This window comes from Manihot esculenta, chromosome 16 (genome assembly GCF_001659605.2).
Source record: "Manihot esculenta cultivar AM560-2 chromosome 16, M.esculenta_v8, whole genome shotgun sequence".
In the NCBI taxonomy this organism is placed as follows: domain Eukaryota; kingdom Viridiplantae; phylum Streptophyta; class Magnoliopsida; order Malpighiales; family Euphorbiaceae; genus Manihot; species Manihot esculenta.
Genome location: NC_035176.2, coordinates 29,758,770 through 29,770,838, shown reverse-complemented (window position 1 = coordinate 29,770,838; position 12,069 = coordinate 29,758,770). Strand labels below are relative to the sequence as shown.

The following is a 12,069-nucleotide window of genomic DNA, read 5'->3' as shown; positions in this document are numbered from 1 at the left end:
CCAGGTAGAACATGGAGAGACCCATCAGAGAGCCCAACAAGAAAGGACCCAGAAGAAAACCAGATCTATCATGGACCAGGAAGAGGAAAATATTTATCACCTACAATCCAAATCACCAAGAGAATTTAGAGTAACACTGTCACATTATTCATTCCACTTAATTACCAAGTAACATCAACTTCTTTTGTATAATTGCAGTCTGCATTTTATCTCGTTGTCATGTTTTGATAGTTAACTATTAATAAGTCTTTGAAATAATTCGGTCCAAACAATGTTATTACACCTTTTTATTTCTCAAATATGCCTCTCTTTTTTTCCTGCTTAAACCTTCCCCTGCTTTCCCTACATCCGGTATCTAAAGAAGTTCAGAATAGAATTGGATCTAAAACCTGATATTTCAATTTCTATTTACCTCGCACCCAAACAAAGCAGAATCAATTATATGGTCATTAATCAATAGTGTTTACTCTAAATAAAATTATAAACACCGACTCAGCAAAATGTACCAAAGGATCCAAAACAGACCGCGCAAAGAGGCTGCAGCATTCAATCAACTATCAATGTAAAGCTACAAGGAAATCGGAATCCGCAAACTTGTGAAGAACATAAACCGTAAAAAAAAAAAAAAAATCCCAAACAGAACTCCAGGAAATACAAATCAAAGGGAAACAACAAACAAAATAAATGCCAAGGTTTCCCTAATTGAAAAAATAATCGAAATAACAAAGTTAATACCTCAATTGCATTTTGGAGATCCGACTAGCAACAAAAAGATTTGAAAGATGAATAAATTTGTAGCAATAGAGAAAAAGGAAACCGGAGAGAAAGGGATCATGATTTGGGACAGAATGAGATCATGATTTGGAACAGAATGGATTGTTTAATTTGGAAATTCTATGTCTTAAAATTTTTAATTTAAAGAAATGGAGAGAAATGAATGAGTGCATTTAGATAAAATGAAGATAGAGAGATTTACATATTCAGTTTTAATTTATTAAAAGATTAATTCATTAAATATAACATAATTTAAAAATTAAAGATATAATTTAAAAATTAAAGATATAATTTAAAAATTAAATTGTAATTTATTTAAAAAAATAGTACCACGCGTTCTCATCCATTTTTCACGTCGGTCTCATCCATTCTTCATCTCAAGGTAGTTTTCACGTCGGTCTCATCCATTCTTCACCTCAAGATCTCGAAGTACCACAAGGTACTACACTGATGGAACGCTATCAGTCACAGACCTGGAGTAAAAAACTGTACGTGATATATATATTTTTTTAAAACTTTTCCCTTATTAAGATGTTTGCCCTGTATAGGCAACAAATTGTGATGGGCCAAATTTAAAAAAACTCGACAAATTTAACACATGAAGCTCAGTTAATAAAATTAGGAGCCGAATAAAGGGATGGAATCATTACTATAGCTCATCCGATAACATAAAGTAATAATAATAATAAAAAATATTAATAAAACAAAGTTATAAAAGAAAAACATCCTGCCACTAGTAGTTGGCTGTTTCACCGTAACATGCTTTATTTTCTTAACCAGTAATTCCATAGAAACAGTGAACTGAAAGTTGTACGGACTAGGAGGATAATGGAGAAATTCGTGCCCTTAAGTCCTTTCCGACAACCCAACCTTGTACATGCTCATTTATCATGATAAAGATAAAGAAAAATTATACATCACAATTATATTAGTATTACCTAGCCAACATCCAGCTCAAAATTGGTTAAAATTGCTACTAAACACGATCAGCCACTCTACTTGTACAAGTAAGAAAAATAAAACAAGGCTGATTAGCAATACAGCTACCTAGTACCTACTACTGGTGATTCAGTGGTTCACTAGTTGAACAAAGCCCTACTAACGAGAGGGGAATTCTGAGAACAGTAAAAGCTAGTGTCTTTCCCACTTTGTTGACTCTGATTACTCTGAATATTCTTCTTTCCCAATCCACAGAGCCCTCTCAACTCGTTCCTCTCCTGACTATCTGTGCAACAAGTTGCATTTCTATGTCAAGTTCATCCCATTGATTTAATAGAACACTAGAGACTCCTAGTTGTAGTGGCTTTCACTGAAACTGTAGACGATCCATGGAGTTAATACTAAAGGGCATCCACTCACACCTTGCTATTTCATGCACATATTAGCTTTTCAGGTTTTGCAGAGAATGGGTCGATTATCAACACAATGGTCTGCCAAACAGCAGAATAAGAGTATAATCTTAGATATTAACACAAATATCCATTCATTTGGTTGGCCTTTTGCCTGGTCCTTCTCTCATTAGCCAAGTAACATACCAAAATCAATAGACTGACGAATTATATATCTACGCACCTTTTCACATTAGTACATCAGGGTTGAGTTAGCCTTGTATCACTTGTATGGTGCAAAAAGTATCGATGAGTTTTGGCCACCAAACCCAAATGAGTTGGACAATGCAACCTTGATGTCCAATCTCTCTTTCTTTGGACCAACCAGAACTTTTGTGTCCTGAATTGATATGTTAGAAGCATTAAATATTTTGAAAACTAACAAATTGTGAAGTTAATTTTGCCTTGGTTGAGAAGCAAGCTACCCACCATAAGGAATCATAGAAACATAATTCAGAAAAGCATAGGAGGAAAAATACCACGCCTTGATCTGGATTTTCCAGATTGATGTTTGGATGAATCCACCCTGTCCTTATTGCCTACAAAAGTAACAAAATAAAAAATCAGTAACTATAGTTATATGTGTGTGTATTGGTCTCTCTTTTCCCTTTTTGGGAGAGGGGGGAGGGGGGGTTTAGGGGCAGTTGTTTGGGGAGGTTACTTGCTCAATATTTTAAATCTGCAACAGCATCCTACTAAAAATGTTACCTGTATTGCTGCAATAGCTTCCACAGCACCAGCTGCTCCCAGTAGATGGCCAGTCATGGATTTTGTGGAGTTCACTCTCAACTATAAACGGGGAAGATCTCATAAGAATAATAAACTTGAAATGTTTGTAAAAGGTGATTCACATACGTAAGAAGAAAATTCATCTTACATCAGGCTTTTGACCAAAACAACGCATGAGGGCTTCATACTCTTTAAGGTCACCAGCTGGGGTGGACGTAGCATGTGCATTTATGTAATTCACATCCTCCTTAGATACCCCAGATTGGATTAATGCCTTCTCTATACAGAGACTGACACCAACTCCTGTTGAGTGGGGAAACAAGATGTTAGGTGGACTTAAATGCTCTTTGTGGATGGAAAATACAGCAAAATAGGAAGATCTGATTAGAAATAATTAATTTGCTTGGTGTAATTTGTAGAATGGTAACTGATTCAGAGACTTGATTTCATCTGCTTAAAAAGAATGTCATGATAAGATAAGTTTATACAATGGTGGCAATTGGTAATTTAAAAATCCTTTTAAAGATAGATGCCACAAATTGAAACCAAACATTTTATTCCATTCTTCCATTTCATCATGAATGCAAGTGAGCCTCTATTTACAGACCACAAACGTAATTTGCAAGATTCCACTTGGTTTAATAAACCCAGACTTGTAGATCAAGACTCCTTGCCATTCAGAACTAATGCAGAAAAGAGAATGTAAAGAAATAAGTAATATGCCACTAGGACACAGAAAAGACTTCTTTGGATATATATATCTATAACTGGTGATTTACATCAATATGCTTTCTCAGTGTTCCTAAATTTGTCTGTTACCATATATTACACAATATAATTCTGCTGACATAAAAGTTATAGTGGACAAACAACAGGTTGTTGGATTCTAAAGCAGTACTTTACGAATAATATAATAGACAGTAACTCAATCTCAAAAGATATTATTAAACAGTAATTGAGTTTACGAAAGAAAACAAATATGAGCAAGCACCAAGAGTTCAATAATAGAAATAATGTTACGTGACAAACACAAGTGGTGGATCCTCAAAAGCTTTCTTATGTAATTCAACTCTGCTCAAGTGCTCAACATTGCCTTGTACCAACTATTTTAATTCCAAACTGATCCATATGTTTATTAATAGCTCCCCTTTTTTTTCCTGGTAGGATATTAAGCTCAACCAACCTAAATTCCACTTTTACTAGGTTCATAGAAGCCTTGGTAGACTGTTGGATGAATTTGCATCAGATACACCGAAAATTAGCAAAAGTTCTATACTATCCCTAACATGGCACTCTGAAAACATATGTGGCAATAATAACAAGAACCCCACTCTACCATGATAGCAGGAGCCACAATAAGCATGCGTTTATACATTAGTCCAGTACAAATGGATTCAAGATAACAACTAATACTGTTGTTATCTCATAGATAAGCCACATAAGAATACCTGAAAACATGACATGAACACAGGAAGAAGATAGTGAAAAGAAATAACAACAATATCCTTCAGGACATCTTAGAATTTCCAAGCTCACACAGACTTGATGTAAAACTGCAAGTAATCTAGAAGCTGCACATTACCATCAGGATGTGGTTCAGTCATGTGATAGGCATCACAGGTAAAGCTTCCTCCAAGAAATTCCACATAGATATTTGCACCTCTTTTCTGCAAATCAGATATTAACCCATAGATGAATTAATTCAACAAAAAAAAGATCCTTGCTGTACAATTTTATGGTTTATATTACTGTTTTAGGGTTCATAAAGAAAGACAACATGTTAGAAGACAGAGGTGGAAGTGATAGAGAAAATAAGAGACATATGGTGAAAGTGAATAAATGCACCAATATAAATTATTAATCAGAGAACAAGGTACTAATCCTTAAAAAGACGCTAAACAAAGGAACCAGATACTGACACCATATTGAATATAAGGCAAATGCCAGGCCCTTGGCATGGCTTGGTTGAATTCAATCATTCACATACCTTAGCATGTTCTAGTTCCTCTAAAAGTAGAACACCAGCTCCTTCCCCCATCACAAATCCATCCCGATTCTGTTTAACACCGAGAAAAATCAAATTAGATACCGTAATTCAAGTGCAAAAGTAAATAACAGTTTTAAAACTTTTTAATAAGTATATAAACACAAATTCAGAAGTTCACTGTGACATATGAAGCATTAAAACCCATGATAAGAGATTTAGGCAATAAATTGATCCATAAAGTGAGATAAAACAAATATTTTGCCATTCAATTGTGAAGGTAGTCCTCATTTACGAAAATTGATATGCTTCTGTTTATCAAATCTTTCTTTCCCTGACACAACTAAACAAAGTTTCACTCAGGAAGTTTCCACAAGTTTTGAGATATGCACAATGAAAAAGTAGTAGATGGAAAGATCATTGATAATTTACCATATCCCAAGGTCGTGAAGCTTTCATTGGATCATCATTCCTCTGAGAAAGTGCTCTGCAAGCTACAAAGCCTCCCAAGCCTGCAACAAATATAAGAAAATGAGAATGCTGAGTTCATGGCATGTGATGCCTAAGTGGAAGCAAGAGTTGTATAAATTTATGGGAGGAATGAGGAGTTACCAATAGGTATGATTGCTGCATCCGAGCCACCACAAAGCATGATGTTCTACATGTTCAAAAGAATTTTGAAATAAAGTAAAAGGTACACATAAATTGGTGCGTAAAATATCTTATGCACCGTTCAGAATGTACTAGATGCAAGATACTCACAGCCTCGCCTCTAATGATGTGGTTTGCTGCATTCAGTATACAAAAATTGCTGGTAGCACAAGCAGTAGAAATTGAATAGTTTGGTCCCATCCAACCCTGCAGTTTTTAAAATAAATCAGTCTAAAAAAACTCCACTATGCTAAGTCTTTGCTTTGGAAAAAAAAATGCTAAGTCTTTGATATTGTAACTCTCTTAAAGTTAAAAAGCTTACCAGGTCCATTGCAAGCATCGCAGAACCCATATTTGTAGTTGCAAAAGGTACACAGAAAGGATTCATCTTCTTGTATGAGATCCTTAGTGCTTCAATTCCGTCGTTCAAAACCTATTCATGAACACCCGAAGGCAGTCCATTAAAAAAATTAATATATCACAGAATAAACCCTTTTGCCACATCTCAGTGTCCTGTGAGTCCCATTAGGGTATTGAAGCATGGATGCAAATTTTCTAACAAAAACATTCCTGGAGGAAGTATTCTAGACATTGAGATCAAAGATAGACATGAGCCAGTCTTCTACAAGGAGAAGGTACACCTTGGAATCAGAAAGAGCTTCCATTTTTCTAAAGCATGTTAAATAATGTTGGCGGTGTTTCTAGGTTGAAGTTAGTAAATGCAAAAAAAAGTGTACAGATTTGCTGATACCCTATTTGACAAGGCAATCTTAAATTTGGTCAGGACAGGCTTAGGTAAGTTTCTGAAGGACCATTATTTAATATGACAGGTTGATGTGTCAACCTGTGGGAAGCTCAGAGTTACCTTCATGCCACCCATTGCAGAGCCAATCACAACTCCACATTTGGTTTTATCCAATTCATCCATTATATCTTCAGTGATGCCACCATCGGCCAAGGCTTTTTTGCCAGCAGTAAGCATGTAAAGCATGAATTTGTCCATTCTCTTGGACAGTTTTGGTGCAATCCATCCATCAGTTGAGAAAGACTTGATCTCTCCAGCTATTCTCTGAAAAAAAGGTAAAAAGAACAAATCAGAAAGGCAAGGACAAAATTGTAACTGCAAAATTTATAACAATTACATTTTCAATAAAATTTACCGTTGGAAATTGGGCACAGTCAAAAGCCTCTATCTGAGTTATGCCACTTACTCCTCCTAGCAAATTATTGTAGAAGACATCAGGATCATGACCAAGGGGTGTCACAACACCCATACCTGTCACAACCACTCGCCTTTGCTTCCTAACAGGTTTTTCCTTTGTTGTAACTTCCTTTTCGGATTTCATAGCTACTGCCACGACTTCCCCTAAAAATTTTCCAAATTTAAACCACAAAATGAGTGAATATGTCACGTACATATTGTCAGTTGACCAACTACACGTACTAGATAGCTGGACAGGAGCAATCTTACGCGAGCGAGGAAGATACAGGGGCATGATTTTCAGATATTTAACAATGAGGCTACAAACTTCAATTCCAATCTAAACGCATCATACGAGGAGAAATCAACCAACCAAAACCACCTAAGTTTTACTACTTTTGGTGACTTAAACTCCAGCAATATCTTAATGGAAACATAATCTGTGCAAGTAGCAAATAAATTAGCTGCAATGCGAGCTAGTTGAAACTAACAGGCGCAGAAAGAAGAGAAAATGAAAAGAGAAACAAAACGATAAGCTAAAACAATAGTCCTCATGAAATCTAAACAATGATAATAATTAAATATAAAATAACCATGTAGATTAATTTTGCTTAATGGAAAACATTCAATAATCGGTTAAAAGAAAAGATGAAATCAAGATTCCAATTGCCGAATGCAACAAACAAAATTAATAAGAAAATGAAAAGTCACTAAATCAAACTAAAAATAAACATCAAATCAAGCTTAAAATGAGTGCAAAGAAAGGCCAAACAAAGAAAAATCACGAAAAATAATTACCGGAATGATGAAGCCGATTGAGTCTTCGGTGCTTGCGATTGAAATTTCTGGATCGAAAAAGGCCATTGGAGCTGTAGTAGTGACCACAGGGCTCCAGAGCCAAGCAAGAAGTCATCAATCCTTGAAAGCCAGATCCACAGAAGACAGAGGACAAACATTTGGGCGGAAATTCAGAGCAAGTAGCAGCAGCAGAACTGCAGTTGTTATATTTGGAGAGAAGAGCTCTTCGTCTGCGAGTAGAGCGGCTGAGTCCATTGCCCGGTGGCGATGAAGGAAACGCGTGGGAACTGGTCCAGTTATCCTTATCGCACGTAAACGACATGCAAGCCGCCACCAGCCACGTGCAGAGCGGAGACGAGAACGAAGCTGACCCCATCATCTCTCGCTATACAGACTTAAAACTCCAAGGAAAACACCAAAATATTCGGAAGAAGAAGAAGAAGAAACAAGTGTCAATGCAGAAATGAAGAATCAGAGAAGATCAAGGTACAGAGAGAGCAAAGCGAGGGGGTCACATTCGATCTCAGACTTAAGTCCAGTGTTCAAGTGCCGTTTCTAGATGACAAGTTTTGGGCAAGTTCTGAGACGTACAGCGAAGCGAAGCAGAGAGCCAAGCGCTCGGTTTAGGCTTTTAGCGATTAGCCATGTGAATAGTGTAATAGCCAACAAAAATCTTTTGATGGAAAAAACGAAAATGCAACGGAATAAATATGCGAGGGATCGATGACCAGAAATATTGATTAACTAGTCGTTTGCCCGCAGGGGTTGCGCGGATATATTATTATTATATAAAATAGTATAAATTTATTTTATAAAATCATAAATCAATAATTTTAATTTTATTAAAAAAATTAAGAATTTTAATACTTATTATCATATATTATTAATATTAATAACAAATTTTATTAAAAAAATATCTTTAACAAAATAAAATTTATTAAGAATAATAGTGATTAACAATAGAAAATAAAAATCACTTAATTAAAAAAATTTAATATTTAAATAACTCTCATTTAATTTTTAAATGAGTTGATCGATAAAAATTATATAATTATATATCTCATAATAGATATAAAGAGAATAATAAAAAAAATTGTAAAATAAGAATCAATTGAAAAATAACTCTCATGGATTGACATACAAGAGTTTGTAGTTATTAAAGAGAATAATAATAAAAAACTTTAAAATGAAAATTAATTAAAAAGCAAGAAGGTAGAATTATATGAAAAAAATTATATTAGTAAATTTTATATAAAATAAATATATAAAAATTACATTTCTAATGAAAGTGAAAAAATTAAATTTATTATAATTATTAATATAATAAATTATAATAATTCAAGTTTAATAATTTAGTTGTTTAAAATTTATAATACTTGATTTGAAGTATTACATTACACTATTTTATTTTTATTATATTTTAATTATTTATATTTATTTAATTTTATATAAATTATTTGAATTAAATAAAATTTTAATTTAATAATATTTTATGTTATTAATTTTATTAATTCTTTAATTATTTTATACTTTATTACAATTAATATTTTTTATAATAATTTTAATCAATTATATATATTTATTTTATATAATTATTCATTTCTATAATATTTATTAATTAGATTATATGAGAATAATTTCAAAAAATTATCAAATCGATAAATTAACACTAGTGAGATAATAAAATTTTTTTAAATATATATATATAAATAGTGATTTATTTTTATTATCTAAATATTTTTTATACAGTAATTATTTAATTTTTATAAATATATTTTTAACATTATATTTATTATTAAAATTAAAAATATAATAATTTTTTAATAATAAAATTTTTATTACAATATGAATAATATATTATATTAAAAATAGTAAGAAATTAAAAATTAATAACAACCAATATAATAAATTGTACCTATTATATTAAAAAAATAAGAAATTAAAAAGTTATACTTTAATAATGATAATAAAAATAATAAATCGCATTTAATATATATATTAATTATTATTTTATATAAAAAATTAAAAACATATAAAAGAATATAAATTTATACCATATAACATAGTTAATTAATTATAATTAATTGTGTATTTAAAAATCTCTCATATTTATATATTAGATGGAATACATCTAATATCAATTAATTAATAATATTGATTATAATTTTTTATTATTTATTTGTTATTAAAAATAAAATATATATGTTAAAAATAAAATCCGCGGTGATGGAGTGAGAGGTTGGATTGAAATTTTTTTTTTTCCTCCTAATATAGATTTAAAATTAAATTGGACAATTTAAATTTAAAACTTTTCATATTTTAAGAATTTATAATGTTTTTTAAATGTTAATTTTATTTTAACTATAACCTAAGATTTGAATGAATTTAATTTTAAAAAATATACATAATGATTTTTTTAATATGTCAATCCATTTTTATCTTTATATTCATAATTTTTTTTTATAAAAAATATTTTATTACTTAAATTTTAAAATAGTTCTAATAATTTAATTGAATTGCTACCAATACAATTTTTTTTATCTATATATAAAATAAAAACTCTGAAATGGTAAAAGTAAGAAAACTTTTTAAATTATGTAATATATATTCTTTACTTTATTTAGTTGTTAGGTTTAGGTCACTCGTTTAAATCGAAAAAATTGACTGAATTAAATTAATTCGAAAAATTGGCTTGCTTTTTTATTTATTTTAGTTCGATTTAATTTTTAATTTTAAAAATTTAGTTATTTCAATTTGATTTAAATTTAATAAAAAAAATAAATTGAATCGATTAGTGATAATAGTATTTTATTTTTAATACTATTGAGATATTAAATCATAGTTAAAATTAAAATATTTTAATTAAATTTTAAAATATTAAAATTAAAATGTGAAAAATAAAAAATTTATTAAAAATTCAAATTAAATTGAATCGAATCAAATCGATTAATGATTAAAATCAATTTAATTAATTTATTTAACTCAATTTGATCAAACTGAAGTCACTAATCTCTATTCTAATTAGGTTAACATTTAACCTTTTATTTTTATTTATTATTAGAAGACTATTTGAAAAAAATTAGTAAAATACAGTTTGATATGAGTGCGCTTATAAATTATTTAATATTATAACATATATCAGGTGATCTATAAAACATTGTAATTCAATTTCAGGTTTAAAATTCATCATAATAAATGCATCTTAATGAGAAAATTATTAGATATTATTTTTTTTAAAATAAAACTACTAATTATATTAATAAAATTTTATTAAACAAAAAAAATATTATCCCAAATAGAAAAACAATTATACTTGATAGGTTTTCTAACCAAAGTATGAGCAGTTTGATGAGTTTAACAAAAATTTACAATCATTTAAAATCAAACCCGTGCATAAGATAATTTGGTAAAAATGATTCTCAAGTGCTTGTCTAAATCCGTACATAAGATAATTTGGCAAATATATTCCTTTTTCTTTTTCATATCTCGAATATAAATCATTCAAGTCTCATGAATAAAGCCACGGAATAGAGTTTGTACGAGATAAAATTCGAATAAAATTTCAACATCGTCGTTGCAATTCCGAAAATTTATAATAACTAATAAACTTCTCTTAAACATTACCTTCCGAAACAACCAAATCAATAAAATTTTAAAAAATGTCAACTACAGAAACAGACCTATGACTATTCCACATTAACGAAATGTCTTATCTCAATCATTATCTGTTGACTGAGAAACAACCATCAAAATATAAAAAATTACGAAAAATTTCATATGAGAATTAAGAGTTTTTGTTTCCATCAAAAATAAAATATCCGGCTTGTAACTAGAAATCAAATCTTTCAATATAATAACTGTCTAATGATTGCCGCCATAAATCTATCAAAGAGGTATGCATATTCTAAAAATTGATTGGATTGTATGTGAGAAGTATTTCAATTATACAGAAATCATAAGTGATATCAAATATTTCTGGAGTTTTTAATAGGAACAACAATATTTTCTTCTTTATCGATAGTCGATTGACGCAGATCATCTTAAATGGAAAAGGGAAGAAGAAATTAAATTTAAGAAAGAGAAAAAATGAGAATATCGAGTCACAAAGGGATCACTGAGGAAAATTTACGTTCAAAGTTATAATCCTTAAAATTATTAGATACTAAAATTTCATTCTTTATCATTTTTATATAATTTCACGCTGAAAAATATTTATATGTTTTTTTTTAAATTTTGATATTTACTAAATTAAATGCATTTATGGATAAAAAATTATACAATACTTAAATATTAAGTATTATATTAAAAAAATAATACACATATTTTAATATTTTTATTATTAAATATTTTTTTTTAATCATAATTTAATAAACACTTAAATTTTAAAAAATATTATTTTTAAACATTTAAATTTTTAAAAATATTATTTTTAAATATATAAACTTAAAAATTACTATTAAACATAATTTTAAAATTATAAATTTAATAAATTATGTTCAAAAATAATTTTTTTTAATTTAAGTATTTATTAAGTTATAATTAAA

General features: G+C 29.8%; 1 protein-coding gene across 6 annotated transcripts; it reads right to left on the bottom strand.

Moving 5' to 3' along the window:
- Positions 1 to 1,088: 1,088 nt before the first annotated feature.
- Positions 1,089 to 8,246, bottom strand: LOC110604121 (3-oxoacyl-[acyl-carrier-protein] synthase II, chloroplastic). 6 transcript variants are annotated; one of them, XM_021742227.2, is made up of 14 exons: positions 7,526 to 8,246; positions 6,687 to 6,892; positions 6,392 to 6,595; positions 5,849 to 5,959; positions 5,638 to 5,733; positions 5,488 to 5,533; positions 5,308 to 5,387; positions 4,879 to 4,947; positions 4,474 to 4,558; positions 3,040 to 3,194; positions 2,871 to 2,951; positions 2,592 to 2,701; positions 2,347 to 2,502; positions 1,089 to 1,247 (listed from the first exon to the last, which is right to left on the bottom strand). In XM_021742227.2, exons 1-13 carry the CDS (start codon positions 7,902 to 7,904, stop codon positions 2,364 to 2,366), a joined length of 1,761 nt encoding a protein of 586 aa, XP_021597919.1. In that variant the 5' UTR covers positions 7,905 to 8,246; the 3' UTR covers positions 1,089 to 1,247; positions 2,347 to 2,363. The 6 variants fall into 6 exon arrangements, with proteins under 6 accessions (XP_021597919.1, XP_021597923.1, XP_021597917.1 ...); XM_021742231.2 differs by having other exon boundaries at positions 1,090 to 1,247; positions 2,642 to 2,701; positions 7,526 to 8,243; XM_021742225.2 differs by lacking the exon at positions 1,089 to 1,247 and adding an exon at positions 1,484 to 2,204 and having other exon boundaries at positions 7,526 to 8,245.
- Between the last annotated feature and the right edge of the window lie 3,823 nt (positions 8,247 to 12,069).

Coding starts and splice junctions, on each gene's coding strand:
- LOC110604121 (XM_021742227.2), bottom strand. CDS start 7,904: ATGATGGGGTCAGCTTCGTTCTCGTCTCCGCTCTGCACGTGGCTGGTG. Junction 4,948..5,307: donor CTTCACGACCTTGGGATATG/GTAAATTATCAA, acceptor GGTGTTAAACAG/AATCGGGATGGATTTGTGAT. Junction 3,195..4,473: donor GACTGAACCACATCCTGATG/GTAATGTGCAGC, acceptor CCCACTCAACAG/GAGTTGGTGTCAGTCTCTGT.